The following is a 25499-nucleotide window of genomic DNA, read 5'->3' on the forward strand; positions in this document are numbered from 1 at the left end:
TTTGTTGCCAAATGAATTGGGGTTGTTTAAGATACTTACTACCTTTTACTTTATCAAATATTACCTAACATAATAATAATAATAAACAAAATAAACTTTACATTAATTTAAATTATTTTATTATTTATAATATGAGTTTGGTCTAAATTATTATTTAAAAATGACCATTAATAAAAAAAAGCAAGAAAAATAAAAGATATTACTATAGTGGAGCATTATGTGTATTTTTTATTTGTCAAAAATGTTTTTAAAATTAAGAATATATCTAAATAACTTATAAAAAAATTTAAAAATGTAATTTAACTAAAAAATATACTAAACATTATTAAATTTTTTGATTAACACTTTAATTAAGAATTAAAAAAAAAACTTTTACTAAAATATTTATACACATTTGAAAAATACCTACAAATTTTCAAAAATAATATTAATAAATTTAAATTTGTAAAAAATAACTGAAAAAGATTTTACCTCGTACTCATAAATTTAAGACAAAATAATTTATCATCCGTAAATAAATATTTTTCCGTTTATATTAATAATCATTTTAAAATTTTATGCAGAATGAGAAATAGAAATAGAATTAGAATGGAAAGTATTTTCTTATTGATATTCATAAGCTTTAAATATAATACAAGCAAGCCACTAATACCTATCACTAAAGAAAATATAAATTAATTAAATATTAAAAATAAAATAAAATATACTATAAATTAAATCATGAAAGAAATAATATTAAGATATAATATCTATAATATATTTCATAAATAATATATCTCAACACTCCCCAAGTTGGAGAGTGTATGTCAATCACATCTAACTTGTTTTTACAGTGTAGGTCAATAACACTCAAGTTGTCTGAGTGTAGGTCAATAACACTTTTGTCTTCCCAGTAGTGAAAATAGAAAGTGTAGGTCAATAACACTCAACTTGTCTTTGAAAAGAGAGTGTAGGTCAATAACACCCAACTTATGTTTGAGAAGAGAGTGTAGGTCAATAACACTTTTGTCTTCCCAGTAGTGAAAATATCCGTCAAGTTAACTTATCATCTGGGCACATTGGTTTGCTTTGTAGACTTTCAAGAAATTATTGAATTTCCAAAAAGGATGCAAAACTCATAAATAGACGGCCTTTGATGTATCACATAACTTGAAGAGTTGCTTCTTGATTTGTGCATAAATGATTCACTCTAGAATTGACAATTTGTTCCATTTAATTTGATTGGAACAAGTGAATATCGTGACTAATCAGAGTGATGAATATAATAATGATGTATTAAATAAACATCTGAAATATTGAAGTTGGATAATAACACCAAGATCGGTGCTTTGGATCACTTGAGAGGTTGTGAAAGAAAATACGAACATCTTGAATATGCCACCTTTGAGCTTGGTGAAAAATTTGAAGATACTTATCACGATGGATGATTGGCGGCGGTAAAGGCTTCACTGATTGAGTTAGGGTTTGACTTTGACTCTGATGCCAAACCCTAACTGAAGAAGAAATTTTGATATTTAAGAATACCAATATCAGTACTCTGATACTATGTTAAGAATCGTAAGCTTTAAATAGAATACACAACTAATACTTATCATTAAAGAAAATATAAACTAATTAAATATTAAAAATAAAATCATAAAAGGAAAGAATATTAAAATATATTTCATAAATAATATAATGACAATAATAAATATATTTTTAAATTTTTTAAATTTTTTTAAAAAAATTGAAAAGTTTTAATAAATTTTTTGAAATTAAAAGTATTTATGTTGAAAGTTGATTAGTATTTTTATTAATTTAACTTAAAAATTATCGAGATTGCCCCCAAATCAATAATCCCGGGTCGGGTCGCGTAAGATCCGATCAAACCCGAAAAATATCTCGTCTGGCTATTGCCACACTATATAGTTCTGTAGACACAGGTCGCGGCAAGCTGAGGCGGGAACACAATTCGTTCGGGTTTTATTTCTGTATTTGTTTTGCAATCGCATCACTCTCAGAATTCAATCGAGAAGATGGGTCGAAACAGAATGTACTGGGATGATTCCATGCCTGTCAAGGTCATGGATGAATCTATGACGAAGTATAAGGTTATCTCTCTCTCTTTCCATCTGTTAATTCTCTCTTTGCAGTATCCAAGAAGTGCTGTTGTAATCTGTCAATCTGAGATTGTGTTGATTTTGTCTTCGTTTGTTGCTTCGTGGCTTTGATACGAACAAATGCTGGCGTTTTTCAGATAATGCATGGACAAGAAGCCGTCTGTGTTCCGGCCGAGGGAGGAGTCTTTAACGGTTGCGGTAAGAACGATGAGCCGAAGAGGTCCGTAGTCTTTTCTTGTTTTTTTTTTGGTATCATCAATCATATCTCTGGAGGTTGAAATGTTATTGTAGTTATTTAAAATTCTTGGAAGTTTTGTGATCATGTTAACGGGCAATGTTCTTGTTTCTGTTTGATCCTGTGAGTTGAAATGAAAGTGAAGGCGTGGATATTAATATTTTTGGACCTTGGTTACATGTTTGTGAAATCTTTAAGTTTATGGCGTGGCTGCTAATTTTTGAGTCTTTAATGGTGGTCAGTGGACCAGTCTTGTTTACCTTCAAGAACTGGAAGTGACCTTGGAGAATGTTTTATTCAAGATGAAAGACCTTGCTACTTGTGAGATCCCACATTGGATGGGGAGGAGAATGAAACATTTTTTATAATAGTGTGTAAATCTCTCCCTAGTTAGTAGACACATTTTAAAAACCTTGAGAGAAAGCCCAAAAGGGAAAGTCCAAAAGGACAATATCTGTTAGTAGTGGGATTGAGTTGTTACGAATGGTATTAGAGTTAGACATTGGACGATATGCCAGCAAGGAGGTTGAGTCTCGAAGGAGGGTGGACACGAAGTAGTGTGCCAACGAGGACGTTGAACCCCGAAAGGGGTAGATTGTGAGATCCCACATCAGATGGGAAGGAGAACGAAACATTATTTATAAGAGTATGGAAACTTCTCCCTAGTAGATGCGTTTTAAAAACCTTGAGGGCAAACCCGAAAGAGAAAGCCCAAATAGGACAATATTTGCTAGTGGTGGGCTTGAACTCTTACATTACTAAAGTCAAGCTGGCCGATGAAAATGGTCATAACATACTATTTTGGGAGGAGACATGGAATGGAAATGAAGCTAATTTTCTATGTTCAGATCTACATTTTGGCAGGTTGCAAACGCCATCGTACTAGTCGGATTTAGAAAGCTGATTCTGCCTCTTAGAACTATCTTTTATACAAAACTTGAATGGGTATTATGGTATAAATAGATCTGGCATGAGAATTCTTGAGTTTTAGCAGCAAACCTCTCCTAAAAGACTATCATCTTTGCAAGTATGTTTAAAAGGCGAAAAATCTTCATTTGGGAAGTCTAGTTGGGAATCTTTTTTCCCCATCGGGAATCCTTGATCTTGCCTCTTTCTGTTGAGGATTTTTGCAGTGATGAAGGTGGGGACGACTTCCTAATCCCACCTATATTCTTGATACCCGACTTTCTAACTTCTACCCCAAGCTACTTATGGAGAATGCATAACTTTAAAGTTACAAGTCTTGTGGGCTACCAAGCTACTCTACCCCAGTGGACAGATTTCCCATCACCAAGAAAAACCGCACGCCATAAAGTTGAATGACACTTGAATGACACTTGAATGACAGTCTTTTGATTTGATGCCTTGTCATATATGCTATATGGAGTTATTTTGACTGGTCTCAACTAACACTAGATTTTGGATCCTAGGGAAGTTAGGGTCTTTGCAACCATATAAACATTGTAGAAGAAGAAATGTTCTTTAATGCACTACCTCTTGGCCTCCAAGATATGGGGAAGGCACTTAAAGGCGTGCTAGGTTTAGGTTGGATATTCTGGAGGTGCGAGAAAGATTCAGCGGTGCAATTGCTTTTAGAATGTAGAAAAAACAAGAACATTTGAAAAGTTATTAGAACGGTTTCTGTGGCTGCTGTTACCTACAAAGTTTACTTTAGAGAATACTTTGAGAGAAAAGAAGTGATTTCGTAGAGGTTCAGGGTAGAATGATCATTGTTACTTTCCATTTCAACGTCCTTCTGGTCTGCAATTATGGAAGAGTACTATAAAATTTGGGTTTTTTTTTTTGGTCAAAGACAAGCTAGAGGGCTCTATATCACTCTCCCTAGGTCTTACTGTGGGGTCTCATGTAACAGTCCAAGTCCACTGCTAGTAGATATTGTTCTCTTGGGGCTTTCTCTTTCGGGCATCCCCTCAAGGTTTTTAAAATGCATTTTTTTTATCTACTAGATGTGGATTTGTGTTGTTACAAATGGTATTAGAGCCAGACATCGAGTGATGTGCCAACGAGGAGACTGAGCCTTGAAGGGGGGTGGACACGAAGCAGTGTACCAGCAAGGAGGCTAAGTTTTGAAGGGGGTGAACACGAGGCGGTATGCCAGCAAGGGTGTTGGGCCCCACTTTAGGGTGGATTGTGAGATCCCACATCGGTTGGGGAGGAGAACGAAACATTCTTTATAAAGGTGTGGAAACTTCCCATTTATTTATTTGCTTACGGTGAACTTGGGCCGTTACATTTGGTCTTTAGACCTTGTTCTCTTATTTTTTTTGTGTTATTGTATCTCATTCTTATCAAAGAAGAGAAGGGAGATAGATAGGAAGAAGTGCCATGGCTAAGCCCCTTCTTGTTTTGTAGGATATATTGCAACTTCTCTTCAATAATCTCCACTAGGGAAAATACAGGAAAAATAACATATAGTTATTCCGCTTAATATTTTATTACTCTCTTAATTTTTGTTCATCTTCAAAGAACAGGTGTGTAAATGAAGAGGGCAACGTCGAGTTTGAAGTTAATGGAATTAGAAATGCCTCGGAAGCTAATGAAAATAGCACTGTAGAGCCGCAACAGGGACCCATTGAGCACTTCAATTTAGATCTGAAAGGTGAAGAGCGCTATAACCAGCTACTCAATCAGTATTACGAGCTCGAGGAGAAGAGGCAGAAGGTTCTAGAACAGCTGTATCAATCCGGTGCTGGTGGTTGGAACTACCAGGATGTCAGCGCAGGGTCGGAGTTTGGAACATCTTCTGCTTATCAAGAGCTCCCAGCCTCTGCAAGCCAACCTTCTCAAAACCATCCAATACCCTCCTATTTTCCCTCCAGTTTTCCAATTCAAGCTGGTATGGATTGCTTGTTGTATGGATTGTTTGTTGTTGGCAAGTGGCAAAGTGTTACCCATTTTTCATTCATTGGTCTCAGGTCCTGAAAGTTTGTCCTTCGCTGATGATGACATTATCAAAACTGCAATGGATTCTGCAGAAAGAGCTATATCCTCCGTGAAGACTGTAAAAAAAGGTAGGCATGATTATTTCGAGTCGTATCTTTTTAGATTATCTGTTCGTTGTGTCGTATTGAGTTAACGATTATCCGACGAGCATGAACCAAACCACTTCAGTAGTTTCAACATGATCTTGCATATTTCAGTTGTGCATACATTTTAAATAGCTTTAGATAAGAATCATAAGATTATATGCGTTTGATCTGTTGACATAGAGAAAGAGAGCGAGAAACATGATGATGGGGTAATGGCGCAAAGTGGTCCAGTTGTATACTCTGAAACAGACCTTTCTGCTGTTTTTCATGCTTGGTATTCTGCAGGCTTCTACACTGGCAAGTACGTTTTGCTTGAAAACGTTCTTTTAGACACTTAAAAAGTCGTTCCAAATAGGCCCTTTAAAAAGATCGAGTCTAATCAAGTGTGTAATAATCTCGATCTGTTTTGCAGATACCTTGTGGAGCAATCTCATCCAAAGAAACTGTGAAAAAACAAGCTTCCTCCTACAACTCTATAATCTTTTCACTCAACTTTGCTTGTACAGAACAAACCCAACTCTGATCTATAAATGAGTTTCAATTTTCCACTATTTTCGTTTTCTGTTGATTTTGTGACATTTTAGCGCCCTTAGACGTCTTATAGTTATAGCGAACGTCTCATTCGATAACCTATTGAGCTTTTAACTTTTGGTTTTTACAATTGTGGTTGTTTTTTTACAATAGAGATGTCCATGGCGTGGGGATAGGAAGTCTTTTCCATCCTCATCCCGACCCCATTCTTCATTTTTTTATTATTGCAAAAATTTTCATTTATTTTTATAGGGATCGGGGCAAATACACAAGATGAGCAGAATTGGGCTCCAAAATTCATTGTTTTTTACTCAAATTTCACAAATTTTAAGCTTATTAATCAAAATAAAGTGCAATGAATTGGAACAAAATGACTGCCTATTTATAAAAAGTCATGAAAATGTAATTATAAAATAAAAAAAAAATAAAAAAAAGATTTATTATCATATTTTTGGGGCAGATCCCCACAAAATCTTTTTGTTATGTAATTTTAACATATTAGATACGAGATAATATTTGGTGGTTATCGTTTCCAAGGAAGAATACCGGTTCGGTTCGGTTCGGTTCGGTTTCCGGTTCATAGAAACCGAGAAAATGAACTGGAGTGTTCACCCCTTCTTCTAAGTCAGCATTTTAGACCAAAGTTTTCATTCGTCGTGTATTGAGGGCACAGAAGAACAAGAACTGGTACTGCCATGGCGAGATCCACCAGCAAAGATGCTCAAGCTCTTTTCCAATCGCTTCGTTCAGCTTATGCTGCCACTCCAACAACCCTCAAGGTATGTATATCTTTCACTCTCACATTGTACTCGCCGTTTCTTTCCTTGCCGATGGAATTTTGACCTAGATCGTCTTCTTCGCAGATCATTGATCTGTATGTGATGTATGCTGTTTTCACGGCTCTGATCCAGGTATATGGCTTTAGATCCTTCTGTTGACGCCATTTCGTTGACTATTGTTGTAATTTTGTGTTGTTGGTTATTCTTAGATCTCCGTCGGTTTGTCTTGTTTCGGATTTGCATCGAATTTTTATGATTATTGCATTTGAGCCTTTTCGATTACAGAAAACTGCATGTAATGGAATGGAAATAAAAATTTGGCGTTTCTCCTGTTTTTCGCGTTGATGTATTGTTCCATTATTCTATAAATTATGATCTCGCCTAATTTCTTTTCAACTGGATGCATTCAATTTGAGGATCTTGCCTGTTGTTTTATCAGACTCTATACACTCCATGTTGAATTGTGTATCTCCCCCTTAATCTTCCTTTTGTGCATCATTGTTTTTATGGGTACTCTTTTTTGTTTTAAGAAACATTCTTAAGAAAATGGAAGAATACACAAGAATAGGAATCCTCTCTCTAGCTTAACCGGGTTACAGAAACTTCCATAGTAGCTCAAACAGTGTAAGCTAATAATTACAAAAATAATCTGAGTTGCATCAAGAAGACAATAAAAGTAATTGTTGACTTAACATCCTAAACAAGCCTCTCTCACCAACAGTCCAACAAAGTTATTAGTCTTTTACGATGATCTCATGTTGCATTTTTATCGTGTCTCCTTTGCATAATTGCATGTATTATATGATCCATCTGTTCAACATTGGACCCTTTTCTTTTGTTAAAGTTGTAACTGTATATTCACTGTCCTAAAAAAAAGCTAAAAGGTTTATTCATTGTAAAAGGTTACTCGCCGAGTTCTTAAAGTTTCATGTGTTCCTTGGACAATTTATTTCAGAAATAAGGCACTGCAAGTTGTAAAGTGAAGTATGAACACAGAAGTGTGGCGTTGGAACCTTAACTTGTATTATTCTTGAAAATCGAATATATGGAGTGCAATAAAGTGTGGTTCGAAAACAGCCTCATGACCTTCCGCCTACTTAACCCATCATTTCACACTGTGGAACATGACAAAAATTAACTACTATTAACTGAATGCAACTAATCGAATGGCTTAACACTTGGTGATGTTAGATCTCTGTTTTTTAATTGAATAATTGAGCTTTGTTTCAACTCCATCTAATAAATCCTATCAACAAAAAAAAAGTGCATTATATGGACAAACATGGTAGATTTTGCCCCAAACTTTATAATTCTGGGAGTGGGAGACTTCATTACTTTAGGTCGTGTTTAATAGGCTCAAGGTAAACACAATTGTGGTGTCTGGATCATTAGCATTAACACTTGAAACATAGCTTAGTCATTATGAGTTTTTCTTTATTTGTAAACTGTGATGCAAACTGAAGGGAAATTTTTTTTGTAAGGCGTATGATTGTTAAGATAATGAAAAACTAAGAGAATGATGGTTTTCTTCGGTGCTTGTTCAGAGATATAGGCGTTTTAAGTTTTTATCATACGTATTTATTTTGTAGTAAATTAGGAAAATAAAAATGTTAAGAAGTTTGAGGTACCCAACAGCATACACTTCTTGCACTGGGAGGTGCCTTCATCTTGCTTAACGCGCCTACTCACACTTCTAAGATCTCTGTCTCCAAGTTCTTTCGATGTTTAAAACTGTTCTAGATTAATTTTAACTCATAAATTCTTGTAAACAAACAGGTAGCTTACATGGCAATTATAGGTTCATTCCCATTCAACTCCTTCCTCTCAGGCGTACTTTCTTGTATTGGGACGGCTGTCCTTGCTGGTAAGCAGAATGTATATCATGGTTATCAAAGGACATAATAATGTGAAACAGAAGAACAGTTCTTATTCTGATCGAATTCAATTTTGCAGTATGTCTCCGGATTCAAGTTAATAAAGAAAATAAGGAATTCAAGGTAATGTCTTCAAGCTTTTCTACTTGAGCATGCTTTAACCTTCACCATAAGTTGCTTTACCCGCTGTTTGTTTCCACAAGATTTGAAGGGATTTTAAATCTTGGATTTGAAGTATAAACGGGATTTCAAATCATGTTCTTACTCGAATAACTTTTCGTGCTAAAATGGATACTGGATTCCGAAGTTGAATAATTTGTCCTTAGTTTTCATTTATTATTTACATATTTAGAAAGACTATAGGTAAAATCTTTAATTTTCTTTTCATTTCTAACAAATATCCAAACAAAAATTTTAAAATTAATTCATTTAAGAAACTTATCATCCCTCCATTGATTTGGAATGATTTCTTTTTCTTGATTCCAAACAAGGCGTTAACCTTTTCTTTTGTGCCATATTTCATGGTGGTAAGCAAATTGCCTGATCAAGCATTACTCTTCTCACACCCCCTCCCCATACCTCAACCGAAAAACTGGTTACTTACTGCATTTCATTTTTGGAGTTGTTAACGAATTTTCCTCGAATTTGCAGGATTTGGCTCCGGAGCGAGCTTTTGCAGATTTCGTTCTTTGCAACCTGGTTCTCCATTTGGTAATTATCAATTTCCTTGGATAAACACCTCATCTTGGGTTCTAATTTTCTTCTTTCCTTTGGAGAATTATTTAAACCTAGGAAGTAGCTTATGCTAGAGATTTTCCTTCCAAACTTAGCACATTAGAGAGAGAGAGAGCGAGAGAAAGAAGGCATGCAACTGAGTCAATGTCATTCTGAGTACTTTTCTACAGTAATGTTTTTCCAGACAATGAAATACGTCAACATTTTCTGGCCATTATGATGCAACAGTGAGAACTATGATTATATTTTCTTGCACTTAATCAAGGAAGATAACAAATTTGGACAACAGCTAGGACCCTTTACCCCCACATAAAAAAAATGAGAAGTACAAAGAAAGAATTGCCACAACTCTTGAACATGCTTGAAGATAAAATTGCGAATTAACTCTGCATGTTCTTTTTCAATATGGTTTCCTCTAGAATTTGGTTATACATCTCTGTGCATGATTTATACAAAGAATGATTATATGTTAGTATTCCTGTAATATGGAACATGTGCATAGAGAAATTTATGCATGGCTGAATTACAATATTCTCTCGTATGTCTAAATGGTATAGAACTTTCAGTAAAATTATTTTAACCTCATAATTTCTTGAGTGAGTGAGATGGAGTTTGCTAAGTTACAATGAACACAATCCATTTTGTTAGTTTTGAATGTTATGAAGAAAATATCGTCCTTTAAAATAGAAATATAATCTTCAACACCATGCCACTTTAAAATTTCTCCCACATGTATAAGCTTTGAGTCTTATATATCTAAGTATACCATATTATATACATGTAATCTAAATATATTAAATGTGTTTGTCATGTGAACATATGCAACTTGATGTACTGGAAACATCATTTTCAAGAATTATTGTGTTGTGAGACCAACTCAAATCATTGTGTTCTAATTATTAGGCTATCAGGTAAATGATTACTAATTTGATTTTTTTGAGTTTTTTGGGAATCATATATGAAATTATGCATATTTACTTCGGATTCTCTAGGGTTATGTTCTTATTAGCATTTTTGCTGTTGGCTGAAATTACATGCTCAATTTTTTCTTGGTAAATTCAATAAGCAACCTAATTGGTTCTAAGGTGTATATATATATATATATATATATATATATATAATGCATATACTCATATTTTATACTCACCCATATGTAATTATAAGTGTAACTATAGATTATACACTATAAGTTATGTAGAACACCATTTGTACCAGTTTTATGTTCATGCTTTTACAACCTTCTATGCACATTTTTAATTATTAATACACATCATTAGGCTGAAAATTAATTCGACCTAATGTTACATATTATGATTTAATATTCCTTAATTTTAGTTGAGCTAAAAAGTGGCCATTTTTTCTCAAAATTAAATACTATTCATCATTTTTTCAAGTTGGGCTTTTTAAGATCATAAATTCTTCTTGTTGGCCCATTTTTGGGTCAGTTTCTTGGGCCTTGCTTGTTGCAGCCCATCATATTTTTATTTATGTAATCTGTTCAGATTTTTTTGGAATTTTTGTAATGTAAGACGACCTATTAAATTAATTAATTAATTAGCTGAATTGATGGTTTTTTATATATAATTATAATATTTCCTGAATTTTTTTTTTATATTTCATTAAACTATAGATTAATTGCTCATATCGAGATCAAAACATTGATTATTAAAAACATCAATAAAATATTTATATTTACTATCCATTATCATACTTTAAAATTTTCTTATTTGTAGAGCTTTTTTGTTTAAATTATTATTTTCAGATAATTGTCAGGAAGTACCACCAACTGAGCTATATCATTTGACATGAGATGACACGTGTAAAATTTCTACTGGCTGTTAATTTATAATTACAAATAAAAATAAAAAAAGAAGAGAGAGAAAACTCAGAATCTTCAGTCACTGTTTCATCCACCACTTCTCTCTCTTCCTTTTGAAGTTTGTTCAGTAAACAAAGATACACCAAACCCTTTTTCTTCCATTTTTTTTAATATTTTTGTTAAAAAAATAATTTAGTCTCTATAGTTTAAAATACGTCATTTAATAATTAAATATGTCGCTAAAATTATTGATTAAATTTTAATATTGTACGATTAAATTGATTAAATTGACACAAATTTAAGAATATCGGGATTAAGTTAATAATGTGAAAATATTGAGACAAGAAGTATTTTTTTTTTAGTTTTATTTTTATTTAAATAATAATCAAAAGTCTCGTGAGCATAAATTAAAATTAGATTTGCACAGCAAAAGACAAGGGAGTTGAGCTAAGATAAAACAATAAGAAACTAACACATGCCAAAACGACGCCGTTCCCCATGTGGTTGCAAGGATGATCAGGCTCCTCTTTGTCTAATTAACTAATGGCTATCCACGTGGCCTTCGAATAATCTCACATTCTTTTACTATTTTTCTTTTTTAACTTTTAAATTTTATTAATGTTAAAATTATAATTTTGGTATTTTTTTTATTTATAAATTTTACATTTGATTTGTGATCCCTATATTTTTAAAAAATTAAATAAATTTCCAATATTCCAAGGATCCATCTTTCAAAAAAAAAAATTTATTTGTCGCTACTAGATATTGTCCGTTTTTGTCAGTCGTGTATTGCCGTCAGTCTCACGGTTTTAAAAATGCTTATAAAAATGCTTCGTTCTCCTTTCCCACCGACGTGGAGACCTCACATTCCATCCCCTTTAGAGCCCAGCGTCCTCGCAAGCACATCACCCACTGTTTGGATCTGATATCGTTTATAACAACCAAAACCCTCCACTAACAGATATTATTAGTTTTGGCTCGTTTACGTAACGTCGTCAACCTCACGATTGTAAAACACTTCTTCTAAGAGGAGGTTTCTACATCCTTATAACCAATACTTCATTCCTACTCCCGACCGATGTATTGCAACTCTGAGCCTGTTTATTTATTTATTTATTTTTAGTGAAAATTAAAAAAACTAATAAATGAATTTTTCTTAAAATTTGAAATGTAAATATTTAGGACCACTAAATCTTAATGAGAAGCGTGCCGTGGCTGGTTTCCTTTGGAACCAATGCTTTAAATTCTGTTTGTTTCCCGAGAAAAAAAAAAAAAAAAAAAAAAAAAANTAAATTTTCCCGAGAAAATTTTCCCTTTTTATTGAATTTATATTTATTAGGTATGGTTACAGTTCAATAAATCCCATAATTAATCTGCTTATTTAATTCAACCATTGCTTACTATGGCCACACACTATCCCTTTCACATCTCACCTCCCAATAAATAAATTCCCTTTTTCTATACCATACTCTTTTACTACTTACATGATTTATATCCAAATTTTTTATCTCCTTCAGATAATTTTCTTGCATTTCTCGAGCTACGTCGGGAGCTCGTTTAGATCCTTAACTTCCTCACTCAATTTAAGAAAGGTTTTGCTTTGCTTCCTCAAATTAAGTCGGGAGCTTGTTCATTAGGTCCCATATTGATTTGAGAGGAAAACGAAACATTTCTTATAAAAGTGTGAAAATCTTCCCCACAGTAGACATGTTTTTAAATCGTGAGGTTGACGACAATACATAACGGGTCAAAACGGACAATATTTATTAATAGTTGGTTTGAGCGGTTACAAATGATATCAGAGCCAGAAATCGAGCGATGTGCCAATGAGAACACTGACTCCTAAGGAAGGTGGATTGTTAGATCTCACATCGGTTAGAGAGGGAAACAAAACATTCCTTATAAGGGTGTGAAAAACCAAAGTGGACAATATTTGTTAGCAGTGAGTTCGGGCTGTTACATGTCAAGATCCTTGACTTCCTCACTCGATTAAAGAACAGTTTTGCTTCATTTTTCAAATCAAGTCAAGTCAGAAGCTCGTTTATATCTTTAATTTCTTCACCCGATTGAAAAAAGGTTTTGCTTCAGCTCTCGTATTAAGTCGGGAGCTCGTGTAGATCCCTAGCTTCTTTACTCTATCGACAAAAAGTTACGTTTCGTTATTTATGTGCGCTAACTAGGGTTTCAATACTTGCTTACTAGAGATATACTAGCTCATTTAATGCCTTTATTGCTTCAATAAATAAAATAAAATATTCTTTTTCTTACAACTTCAACTAATAATGTAGGATCGTATCCTATTATCGAGTTAGACCTAGACTTAGACCACGATCTCTTTTACGTCATAGTATTAAATATTAATAATTTTTACCGACGTGTTCATTATGCCCGTATTTTTATGCTTATTTTAGAAATATTCAGCGATGTCGACTACAAATATTTTTATTTTAAAAACTGGTACTAACACGTCGAAAAAACCGATTTTTATCCGAGTAATCTCGACATAGTTTGCTCGCACTGAAGTGGTCGGGTAATCGTACCACTAGCCCTTGTTCACTCTTGACGTAACTTTCATCTATTAGTGCTATGTACTTGAATATCATTGACATTACTGTGTTCTTTCTAATCTTAGCTTGCTTCACTTTTCTTATCGGGTAAGTTATATTCTTTTTCGTGATTGGTTAACAACTAGTCTGGTTTTATCTCACCCTCTCGTGTACCTTTTGTCTCTCTATCTATGTAGTACACGTACTCTGATGCTCTTACGTAATTTTCAATTTAGTCCTTAATCTTTTTATAATTTGCAATTTGACCTTTTGGTTGAGAATTTGTAATAACCCAAGCCTACTGCTACCAGATATTGTCTTATTTGAACGGTTTTCTTTCATGGTTTTAAAACAGGTCGGTTAGGAAGAGGTTTCCAAACCCTTACAAGGAATGCTTCGTTTCCCTCTTCAACCGACGTGGGATCTCACAGTCCACCGAGGCCAGCGTCCTCGCTGGCACACCGCTCGGTGTCCGGCTCTGATACCATTTGTAACAACTGAAGCTCACCGCTAATAAATATTATCCTTTTTGGATTTTCACAATTGAACTAATTTCTAAGTCGTTAATTATGAAATAAAAATAATATGGAAAAATCCAAATAATAATAATAATAAGGAATAATTATTAAAAAAAAAAAAAAGTAAATGTGAAAGCTCATTCAAAAAAGGATTTTCATAATTAATTACACTAATTAAAGCCACTTTTTTAAAAAATAAAATAATAATAATTGGAATAAATAAGTCAAATTTAATGAGCTTCCCTTTAACCCTTTTTTCCTTTTTTTAAGATTTTCATAATTATAATGTTTTATGCACTAATGATTCTCAAGTCAAAAACAATTTGTCTCATTTGTCCTTTGCTTTAATAAAGGTGTTTAATTGTGTTCAATATCTTTGATTTATTATTTTTATATTAAATTTTCTTATATATTTATATTATTTATTTATTTATTTTCTAATTAAGTGTGATGTCCAGAGGACAACAAAACATCATTAAGTGTGTGAAAACCTTCCCCTAGCATCTGAAAGCTTTGAGGGGAAGCCCGAAAGGGAAAACCCAAAAAAGACAATATATGTTTGGTGGGTCTGGGTTGTTACAAATGGTATCAGAATCAGACACTGAACGATGTGTCAGCCTTCTCGTTGTCCCCCGAAGGGGGTAGAGACAAGGTGGTGTGCCAGTAAGAACGCTGGGCCCCCAGGATTTGGTGGCGGTTCTATATTGATTGGAGAAAGAAACGAGTGCCAGCGAAGACACGCTAGCCCCGAAAGGGGGTGGGGGGTAGGCACGAAGCGGTGTGCCAGTAAGAACGTTGGGCCCCCAGGATTTGGTGGCGGTCCCACGTCGATTATAGAAAGAAACAAGTGCCAGCGAGGACACGCTAGGCCTCGAATATGCTTAACTCACTTGTTGCTGGGAAGTGAGTGTTGCACAATGATAAGTCTGCTGCTATCAAAGTGCGATTATGACAAGTGGTCCTTAAAGGGAAGCCGAAAAAGAAAAACCCTTTTAATAAAAATGGACAAAACCCACCATTTTTAACATAAATTAAATTATAAAGTAGTTTTTATTAATAATTTACATATATTTTTTTAATTTGAAATATATAACTAAATTTAAAATAAAAAATCAATATTTTTTCAAAAAATTTGATGTAAAAAATAATATATATTTGATTTATTTATTTCTTAATTTTACACTCTCTCCAGGTTTCAGTAGTCAAAGATCAAATAAGTACACACGTGGCGTCTTCAGTAAACTGCAGACACGTAGGGCCTCGTTGTAGCCGTCAGATGTACAATCCAAACAGAATCTCGACCGTTGAAGAGATTGCGGGGCCCACTCTAATATCCAGGTCAAAAAACTAAATGAATTCAGGAAACGTACCCGTACTATTGACTTGACAGTGGAGCGTGAGATCCACGTGCCGTCACCCGAGATCCCGCCCCGACTTTTCATTTTCACGTTTTTGTACCAAAAGTTCACAATTTTCTAATTAATTCTCAATTATGTTAAAAAAAAAAAAATTAGTTTAATATCTAAAAATAAAAACTTAAATTTCAGAACAATTAAATACTTATTCTATAAAATAATTATTCGTGGACCAATGAATAAAATATTTTATTTATTATTATTAAATTATACTCTCTAATTTCACTTAAATAATTAATATATAAATTATCTATTATTTATTAGAAATTTTCAATCTACCAATTATATATATTTATAACAAAATTAAAATTCAATCGAAATAAGGATATGGATTTTTCCCTGGAGTGTGGGGCCCACTTTTTGGTGGCGTTTCGGAAGCACGAGCAGAGAAGCGCGTGGGGCCCAGATATAATTGGTGGGGGATAAAGAAGACATGAAGGGAGGAGGGCCGGATTCAGTGCGAGTACTCCCACCATAATCTCCTACAGTGGCGTTCTGTTCGTCGTCCATTTGATCGCATAGTGCTTACAATCAAATCAAATCAGGTTGTAATTTGTACTAAATAGAAAATTTCAAAAATAAATAAATAAATAAATAAAAACATCGCTATTATAAAAACGACAAATCCATGCCACTGTTATCCATGGAAAACATTCTTAAATCCATTCAAAAAATTATTCAAAATTATTAACTAATCATTTAGAACTCTCAATTAAAAAAAAAAAAAATTCAATTATTTTAATTAAAATCTAGTAGTTTAAAATATAATTTTTAAATAACTTAAATATTATTATTATTAAAAATGAAAAATATAAATAAAATTGGAATCGAAGGTATATTCTCACTGATATTTATAAAATTTAAATAGGATTAAGAAAAATATAAATTAATTAAATATTAAAAATAAAATAAAATATACCGTAAATTAAATCATAAAACATATATTCCATGAATAATATATTATCCAAATATTATATCTCAACAATTATCGAGTCAGATTGTTTGACATGTATTATCGACCAAAATGTTAAATTTTTATTATTATTATTATTAAAAAATTAAAATTTTAAATTTTATAAACTTTTTTTTTTAATAAAATTAATTTTGGGTGAGTGATTGAATTGTCAAATCTGTAATACACAAGTACTGTCACACAAATGTTTACGTAAACTCCTGCTATCACACTTTCATGGGCCCACATTACTTTAAATTATGACTTTTTCTTCCAAAATAATAATAAAATATTTAATTTTTTTAATTTAATAAATATATATAATAAGTAAATTATGAATAAATTTTTAATTTTTTATTTGTAAGTAATATGTAGTGGAATAAAATTTTTGAATTATTTGATAATATTAAAATTGTTTGAATTTATTAAAATTTTAATTTTATATTAGAAATAAAATTTAATTTTTAAAATTGGATAAGATATATGTAGCCTAGGGCATCTTTAAATTTCTAGACTATATTATTAATCTTGATTTTACCCTAAATTTAGTTGCTTTTTTTTTTCTTCTTTAAAACATAGTGGCATGGGTTAGGGTAGCACACTATGTGGACTATCACGAGGTCCACAGAGACGACACATGTCAAGACATCTGACGTATGAACACTTCGAGATGACCTATGAGGTTTAAAAGCTAAAGAACTGTCTAAACGTATCAAACTTGGTCCTGTCTTAGTCAAAATGTTTGCACGTCCACGATTGAATCCCTACGACCATGTTTGGTATTGATATGATAAGAGATAATAGAATATAATGGACTTCGTTCCGTTGTTGGGTTATCAATTCACATTTTAGCTTAGCCCGACACTGCTTTGGTTTAAGCATTGACTTAAGTATCAATGTGTATTGTGAGATTTTATATTGGTTGGAGAGGAGAACAGAGCATTTTTTATAAAACTGTGGAAACCTTTTACTAGTAGATGTGTTTTAAAACTGTGAGGCTGACAATGATATGTAACGAGCTAAAGCGGACAATATTTACTAACGGTGGGTTAGTGATGTTACAAATGGTATCAAAGTCAAACACCAAGCGGTGTTCCAGCAAGGACGTTAGGCTCCCAATAGGAGTGAATTGTGAGATCCCACATCGGTTGAAGAGGGGAACAAAACATTCCTTATAAAAGTGTTGAAATTTCTCGCTAGCAGACACGTTTTAAAACTATGAGACTGGTGATGATACCCAACAGACCAAAGAAGACAACATCTGCTAGTGGTGGGTTTGAGCTGTTACAAATGATATCAGAGCCAAACATCGAGGACTGGGTCTCAAAGGGGGTGAATTGTGAGATCTCACATTGGTTGGAGAGAGAAAATGTGTGAAAATCTCTCGCTAGCAGACACGTTTTAAAACCGTGAGGCTGACAATGATACGTAACGAGCTAAAAAAGACAATATCTACTAGCAGTGAACTTGAGTTGTTACATGCATGTAACACAATACTACATCAGTATATGTTTTTTTTTCCGTAAGTCGGCTCATTTTGTTATCTTAGCAGTCTATAGACTTGAACTCGAGAATAGATACATGCATAAACAAATAACGTCGATCTAATTTTAGGTCAATAGTAGAAGTTAGATGTGCATCCACCCGACGCAATAGCACAATCTTAAAAAGCAACCTGTATTCATTTGGATGTGTTTTTATTGTAAAATATAAAATTTTGAAGGTCCTAGGATTAAAATGAAATAAGTGCAAAAAATTCAAAAAAATATAATTAATTTGAATTTAGATTTATTTTTTGAGATAAAAACAAAAACTTGTTAACTTAAAAGAATACGACCAAAAGTATGAGGGAGCATATAATAAAAATTATATTATTTTTTATGATAATGTATGGGAAGAAAATGTTGAAAATGAAATGATTATGTCTCCATTATGCATGAAAAATTAAAACTAATCATCAACAAAAACATTCATAGCATCTTAGAAACAAAGCCATGCCTCCTTCATATAATATTATTTAACAAAAAAAATAACAATATTTTTCACCTTTTAATTAATTTTTATTTATTATCTACATAATTATTTTTTATTAAGAAATATTAAATTTCACCACAAAAATTAATTTATACCCTTAAATTTTAGCATTTAAATTGTCGTAAAACCCTTCCTTTGAAAATCGTCTATGTATTAATCTCGTATTTATGTACGTTTTTTCTAAAATTTTAAATATTTCGTTTAAAAATTATGAATTAATTAATATAATAATCTAAATCAATCCACTTAATTTAATTTATATAATTAAAATTGAAACATGATTTCAAAATTAAAAAAAAAAATTAGATTTTATATTGATATAATTTTTTTTATTATTAATATAACTTGGTGTAAATTACATTCTTATCCTAAATTTTAATATTAGTTACACATGTTTGGATCTCACAAAAAAAAAAAACTATACTTTTACCCCCCTCTTTTATCGAGTAGAGATCGAACCATCGACCTTAGCATTGAATACCTCTTCTGCAGGGTAGGAGACCGANTTTAAAAATGAAAAAAAAAAACTTAAAACTAAGTTTAATTTTTTTTCCTAATTTATTATTATTTTAAATAAGAAGACTATGCATAAAATAAAAATTATTATTATTAGTAGACAAAATTATAAAAAACACAAAATTACAATATTACCCTCTAACTTAAAAGAATTAAAATTTAGTTTAAAAATAGAAAAAAAAAACTTAAAACTAAGTTTAATTTTTTTAAAATATTAATTTTTTCCTAATTTATTATTATTTTAAATAAGAAGACTATGGATAAAATAAAAATTATATTATTAGACAAAATTGTAAAAACACAAAATTACAATATTACCCTCCATAAAAGAATTAAAATTTAGTTTAAAAATAGAAAAAAATAATAATTAAAACTAAGTTTAATTTTTTTTCCTAATTTATTATTATTTTAAATAAGAAGACCATGCATAGAATAAAAATTATTATTATTAGACAAAATTATAAAAACACAAAATTACGATATTACCCTCTATCTTTCGTACTTGTTTCAAAACTCTTTTTACGTTTAAAAATTTAATTATTTTTTCAAACGTAACAAAAATAATATTACTCCCTTCTAAAATAATATTTAACAAGGTTATTTTTTTATAATTTAATTTTTAAAATTTAGAAATAAAAAAAAATTAAACATAAATATTTAAAAAGGTAGAGAATAAAATAATAATAAAAGAATAATTTAATGTAAATATAAATCTATGATCCAAAATTGTTAAATGGTAATAAATAAATAAATATTTTTAAGTTAAAAATTTTGGATTTTAGCAGTGGCATGAGAGAGAAACAAATATTTTTTGTTCTAATGTCTGAGGAACTGACAATGCAATGAAGTCATGCATATACAACTTTTTCTCTCTCTCTTCACCTTTAAATTCCTCAAATATAAATATAAATAATTTTGTTTTTTTTATTACCATTTTAATATAAATAAATCAGTTGTTTTTAAAAAATTATATGTTTTTTTTTTGTTTTATTAACTTTATGGGTCGACAAGGTCATAGTTTAAATAAAATTAATGAATTAAATAAATGAGTTGGATTTCAAATTATATTAAAATAATTCCCTTGTAAAACTAAATTTAATTTAAGGTAAATTACTAATTTAACCTTATTGATTTGGATTTAGGTTTAATTTCACACCATTTGGTTTTCATTTCATCTCTTATGTTAATTCTTATTATTTTATTTTTTTTTAATTTCACTTGAAATGAACTCCAATATAATAAGGTAATTTATATATGTATTTATAAAAATAAAATTGAAAATTTTAAAATTATTGAAATTAAATTAAATTACAATTTTTATCCAACTTTTAACTGAATTTATAATCAAACCTTTAATTTAATATCTTACAATATATTTGTATCAAATTTAGTCTTTCATTTTTAATAATATAGAAATTTAATATTTTTATTTAAAATTTGTAACAATTTAGTCAATAAAAAAACGGTAAGGTGTAATTGAATTTGATGTGACAGCCTGATCGGTTCAAAAAAATGACACATTAGTGGAATTTAAGTAACTTTCACATATAACCTAGATGAGATTTTCCGCACTCAAAACTAAATTATTATAAATTTTGTTGACGAAAATGTAATTTAATTGGCTAAGGTGTCATACTCTCGATTAAATTTTAAAATTTAAACTACTAAAAAAAATTGTCAATATAAAAATAGTTCATTATATATATTATTATTATTATTAGTAGGTAAGATCACGGATCTATTCATAGGAGACACGTCTTAAAAACCTTGAGAGGAAACTCTAAAAAGGACAATATCTGTTAGCAGTGGGCTTGAGCTACTACAAATGGTATCAGAATTAAGCGATGTGCCAACAAGAAGGTTGAGCCCTAAAGGAAGGTGGACACGAGGTAGTGTGGTAGCAAGAATGCTGGGTCTTCAACTAGGTGGATTGGGGGATCCCACTACAATTGAATAAGGGAACGAGTGTCAGCAAAGACACTAGCCCTAAAAGGAGTGGATTGTGAGATCCTATGAAGAGGAGAATGGAGACCTTTATAAGGGTGTGAAAACCTCTCACTAGCATAGGCATTTAACTTTGAGGGGATCTCGAAAGGAAAAACTCAAATACGACAACGGCTACTAGCGGTGGGGAATTGAAGCTGAGTAGGAGACGACGTTGGACCGAGAATGTAAATCTGGTCTCCGACCCTGTTTTTTTAAAAAAAAAAAAAAAAAAAAAAAAAAAAAAAAANAAGAATTTTAATTTAATATATAGTGTCTCTGTTTGTCTCTGCCACTGGGCTTTCTCTCTCATTCTGTGTTTAGAAATCTGAAACTTTTACATTACAAACAATGATATTACACAGAAATAGCTCTCTCTCTCTCTCTAGAACCCACTTTCTCTCTCCTCTTCCACCTAAAAAAATTTACAATGTTTTGAATCTTTCACTCCATGAATTTTAGTTTCATCCTATTTCCCGGTGAATGGGTTGCATGCTCTCTCATTTGGCCTCCAAATTCGCCTTCTTTCCGCCGTCGCCACCGACTTACCAGATCAGAAAGCGTGACGGCGACAGCGACGGCGACGCCCGCCTTACGGTGGTTCCGAAGGCGGCGGGAGCGCCGGTGGATGACAGTTTGCTGGATGTTTTGATGATCGATACTAAACGTGGGAATAAGATTGTGGGGTTTTATTTAAGGAATCCATGTGCGAGGCTTACTCTGCTTTATTCCCATGGCAATGCGGCGGACCTCGGCCAGCTTTATGATCTCTTCCTTCAGCTTAAAGTTAATCTCCGAGTTAATCTCATGGGGTTTGTTCTTCTCTCTCTCTCTCTCTCTCTCTCTCTCTATATATATATATATATATATATATATTGTTTTACTCTGTTCTGGTTCATGGAGCTCTGTTTTTGTGGAAGCTTTTTTGTTTGTGGCTTCTTGTAAGAGATGCCCAAATGTGCTCTTAGCCGATATTGTTCTATTTGGGCTGTTTCGGGCTTTCTCTCGAGGTTATAAGGAGTGTTTCTTGATCTCACAATCTACTCTTTTGGGGTCAGACACCGTCCGTGACGGACTTTGATACCAATTCTAACAGCTCAAACCCACCGCCTTATATTGTTCTCTATGAGTTTTTTTTTTCGGGCTTTAAAACGCTGTCTGCTAGAGAGAGATTTACACACTCTTAGAAATAATGTTTTGGGATCTCACAATACAACCCTTGAGCTAGTGTACTAGCTGACATAGAGCTCGGTGATTGACTCAACGTCAGCAGATATTGTCTTTTTTTTTGTCTTTTTCTTTGTGGGTTTCTCGAGAGGTTTCCACGCTCTTAATGTTTTGTTCGGTTCTCGAACGAACGATGTGGGATTTGACAGTTTTTTTTGTGTCTCTATCTAACTTTGTTCTGATGAACGGAGGTCTGTTTCCGGTGAAGCTGTTTTTGGCTATGGCCTCTGTTTCTGTGCCATGTTTGATTTTTTACAAGGATTTAGGTTTTTACTGCTCTTTTTCAGATGGGATTTTGAGTGAAAAGTAAAGAAATCAAAATGAGTTGAAATTTACTGTTTGGGTTGGGGGAGATTTACAGCAATTATTTACCGGATAGATGAATGATGGAAAGTGAAAAGTGAAGAAGAGGAGAAGAAGAGAAGGGTGGTTTAATAGTTCCAAAGTTGGGTTCTTTTAAGGTCATTTTCTTACCTTCTTTTTTCTTTTTTTACCTTTTTCCCCTGAAAAAGCAGTAATTTTCTCATCTCTTTTAGCTTCAAAATATGTTTGTTTGATGGAGTTCTGTGCCCTTTGGGGTTCTGGGAAAGTTTGCTTTTTCTCCCTTTTCCATTCTTTTCTCTGCAAGATTGTTTATTAGCTTAATTTTCGAAAACTGTCGATATTTGTTCTCGAGAAATTTTGTTTGTACGAATGCTCTATATTCGTGTTGCTAAACGCTCACGGTCGTTATGAGAAATGTTTGTTAGCACGAGACGTGTGAGATCCCACGTCGATTGGTGAGAAAGAAACGAAGCATTCTTTATAAGTACGTGGAAACCTCTCCCGGAAGCCCGAAAGAAAAAGCCTAAAGAGGACGATATCTGCTAGTGGTGAGCTTGGGCCACTACAAGACGGTTATTTTTACCATTTTTTGAGCTATCCGTGGTTCCATATCGGTGAATTTGATCGCGTTCATCGGTTTCTTGATCATGTTTTTTTCCTTATCCTTTTTATGCAGATATGACTACTCTGGCTATGGAGCTTCAACTGGTAAGGTATGTTGCTGTTCCACTCTATGCAGCAATCTGTTGTATTAACTCTTCCCTTAATGATCCGCGTAGAAATGATCGAGGTCGAACAAGGGAATGAGATTAACTCGAAATAAAACGCAGTAATCTAGGCTATTTGGGTGAATTTTTAGGCTCTAGCAGTCCTTTCGAATGAGGCTTTGTTAGTATTCGTTACGAAAATGGTTAGATCATTGCTATAAGGTGGTCGAATTAGCTACTCTTGTTCGGTTCTTGCTCATTGCTATATGCTTTCTACGATAACTTGAACTCGTAGTCACTATCAGTGAGTCAAATTAACGTCGGTTTTGAATCCCAGCCTAGCGAATTGAATACGTACGCTGACATCGAAGCGGTTTACGAGTGCCTTGAAACTGAGTATGGAGTGAGCCAAGAAGACTTGATCTTGTATGGGCAGTCTGTTGGAAGTGGACCAACATTGCATTTGGCTTCTAAGTTGCCGAGGCTAAGGGGCGTCGTCCTGCATAGTGCAATTCTTTCGGGTTTACGTGTTCTATGCCATGTGAAATTCTCCTTTTGCTTTGACATTTATAAGGTAACGTGCTTATCTTCGACATCGACGGTGTCGATACTTCGTTGTGTTCATTAAGCTTATGCGAACTCTCTCCACTGCAGAACATCAACAAAATCAAGAAGGTGAAGTGCCCTGTGCTTGTGATACATGTAAGTTCTTTCCATCCTTGTTCAACTTGAACTTGTTTCCCGTCGTTCGATTTCGAACCATATCGTTGATTAGATGGTCGGGTGGATACCCGTGCAGATGTTTTCAAAAGTTCGTATCTCTTTCTTATATCGAACTACAATTTTCATACCAACTGCAATCGTTATCGAAGAAGACGAGCTTGTAAATGTTTTTGGATAATATTCACAGGGCACAGAAGATGATGTTGTGAACTGGCTCCATGGAAATGGATTATGGAAAAAGTCAAGAGAACCATATGATCCTCTATGGATAAAAGGAGGAGGGCACTGCAACTTGGAGCTTTATCCAGACTACATCCGCCATCTTTGCAAATTCATCCAAGAAATGGAGAACATGACGACGAAGATTCGCCTCAAGAGGATTCGACAGACGCTCGAGCTACAAACAAGATCCTGTTGCTGTTCGGGTTCTTGTGATGGATGCTGCTGCAGGCTGAAATGCTGTCAGCCAAAATGTCCGAGACCAAGCTGCGCAAGTTGCTGCTCGATACGCTTGAAGTGCCCCAAATGCCCCACATGCCCAAAGTGCCCGACGCCCGGATGCTGCTTCAGCTGCCCCTCCATCTCCAGCTGCTTTGCTTGGATGTGCTGCAATTGCACCAGTTGTTTTCAATGGAGATGCAGCAACTGCTGCAGCAGCTGTTTCCAATGGAGGTGCTGTTGTGGAAGAGGTTCCTCCAATGGGTAAGAGATTGTATAGAATGCAGCGCTCGCTAACACCCATTTTCTAAAATTGTGCAGTAGTTTATAGAACAAGAGAAGTTATTTTTATCAGATAAATTCTTTGGGGGAAAGAAGGTTTTATTTAATGATATTATTCCTTTCAAGTTCTATTTTTAGAAGAAGATTCTAACACCATTTGGGCAGATCTATGTTATCAAAGATGAACTTGCGCCCTTCTGAAGTGATTATCAATCATATCCCACAAGGTTAAGCAACATTTTTTCCCCCTAAAACGTCAATGTTTCTCTCGTCGCCTCCTCAATCAAAGATTCTAAAGACGACCCATCAGAGACTCTTGTATGAACTAGCTTACGTGCACCTCAATCAATCCTGAGACAACTCCTTTGCCTAAACTAACTTATATGTACCTAAATATTTCAAGAGACAAATATATTCTAAAGATGACCCATCAGACTCTTGTACGAACTAGTTTACGTGTGCATCTCAATCAATCCTGTGACAACTCCTTTGCCTAAACTAACTTATATGTACCTAAATATTTCAAGAGACAAATATTCTAAAGATGACCCATCAGACTCTTGTATGAACTAGTTTACGTGCATCTCAATCAATCCCGAGACAACTCCTTTGCCTAAACTTAACTTATATGTACCTAAATATTTCAAGAGACAAATATTCTAAAGATGACCCATTAGACTCTTGTATGAACTAGTTTACGTGCATCTCAATC

At 33.1% G+C, this 25499-nt stretch overlaps 3 protein-coding genes across 3 annotated transcripts; all 3 read left to right on the top strand.

Annotated features, from left to right (window-relative positions):
• Positions 1 to 1941: 1941 nt before the first annotated feature.
• Positions 1942 to 5946, top strand: LOC111800857. The gene is made up of 6 exons (XM_023684740.1): positions 1942 to 2090; positions 2237 to 2319; positions 4827 to 5191; positions 5271 to 5366; positions 5565 to 5685; positions 5797 to 5946. Exons 1-6 carry the CDS (start codon positions 2016 to 2018, stop codon positions 5831 to 5833), a joined length of 777 nt encoding a protein of 258 aa, XP_023540508.1. The 5' UTR covers positions 1942 to 2015; the 3' UTR covers positions 5834 to 5946.
• A 591-nt stretch (positions 5947 to 6537) lies between these two features.
• Positions 6538 to 9546, top strand: LOC111800879 (dolichyl-diphosphooligosaccharide--protein glycosyltransferase subunit DAD1). The gene is made up of 5 exons (XM_023684784.1): positions 6538 to 6694; positions 6779 to 6826; positions 8471 to 8558; positions 8648 to 8691; positions 9220 to 9546. Exons 1-5 carry the CDS (start codon positions 6611 to 6613, stop codon positions 9301 to 9303), a joined length of 348 nt encoding a protein of 115 aa, XP_023540552.1. The 5' UTR covers positions 6538 to 6610; the 3' UTR covers positions 9304 to 9546.
• An 11842-nt stretch (positions 9547 to 21388) lies between these two features.
• On the top strand, positions 21389 to 24927 carry LOC111800834 (protein ABHD17B-like). The gene is made up of 5 exons (XM_023684707.1): positions 21389 to 21898; positions 23314 to 23350; positions 23682 to 23918; positions 23999 to 24046; positions 24255 to 24927. Exons 1-5 carry the CDS (start codon positions 21570 to 21572, stop codon positions 24771 to 24773), a joined length of 1170 nt encoding a protein of 389 aa, XP_023540475.1. The 5' UTR covers positions 21389 to 21569; the 3' UTR covers positions 24774 to 24927.
• The last annotated feature ends 572 nt before the right edge of the window (positions 24928 to 25499 follow it).

This window comes from Cucurbita pepo, chromosome LG08, assembly GCF_002806865.2.
Source record: "Cucurbita pepo subsp. pepo cultivar mu-cu-16 chromosome LG08, ASM280686v2, whole genome shotgun sequence".
Lineage (NCBI taxonomy): Eukaryota > Viridiplantae > Streptophyta > Magnoliopsida > Cucurbitales > Cucurbitaceae > Cucurbita > Cucurbita pepo.

Bases quoted from the DNA above. Each gene is read 5' to 3' on its own strand.
- LOC111800879 (XM_023684784.1), top strand. From the start codon at position 6,611: ATGGCGAGATCCACCAGCAAAGATGCTCAAGCTCTTTTCCAATCGCTT. The intron at 6,695-6,778 runs GTATGTATATCT...TCTTCTTCGCAG, and splicing joins CCACTCCAACAACCCTCAAG to ATCATTGATCTGTATGTGAT. The intron at 6,827-8,470 runs GTATATGGCTTT...GTAAACAAACAG, and splicing joins TTTTCACGGCTCTGATCCAG to GTAGCTTACATGGCAATTAT.
- LOC111800857 (XM_023684740.1), top strand. From the start codon at position 2,016: ATGGGTCGAAACAGAATGTACTGGGATGATTCCATGCCTGTCAAGGTC. The intron at 2,091-2,236 runs GTTATCTCTCTC...GGCGTTTTTCAG, and splicing joins AATCTATGACGAAGTATAAG to ATAATGCATGGACAAGAAGC. The intron at 5,686-5,796 runs GTACGTTTTGCT...TCTGTTTTGCAG, and splicing joins GCAGGCTTCTACACTGGCAA to ATACCTTGTGGAGCAATCTC.
- LOC111800834 (XM_023684707.1), top strand. From the start codon at position 21,570: ATGGGTTGCATGCTCTCTCATTTGGCCTCCAAATTCGCCTTCTTTCCG. The intron at 21,899-23,313 runs GTTTGTTCTTCT...CTTTTTATGCAG, and splicing joins CTCCGAGTTAATCTCATGGG to ATATGACTACTCTGGCTATG. The intron at 23,919-23,998 runs GTAACGTGCTTA...TCTCCACTGCAG, and splicing joins TTTGCTTTGACATTTATAAG to AACATCAACAAAATCAAGAA.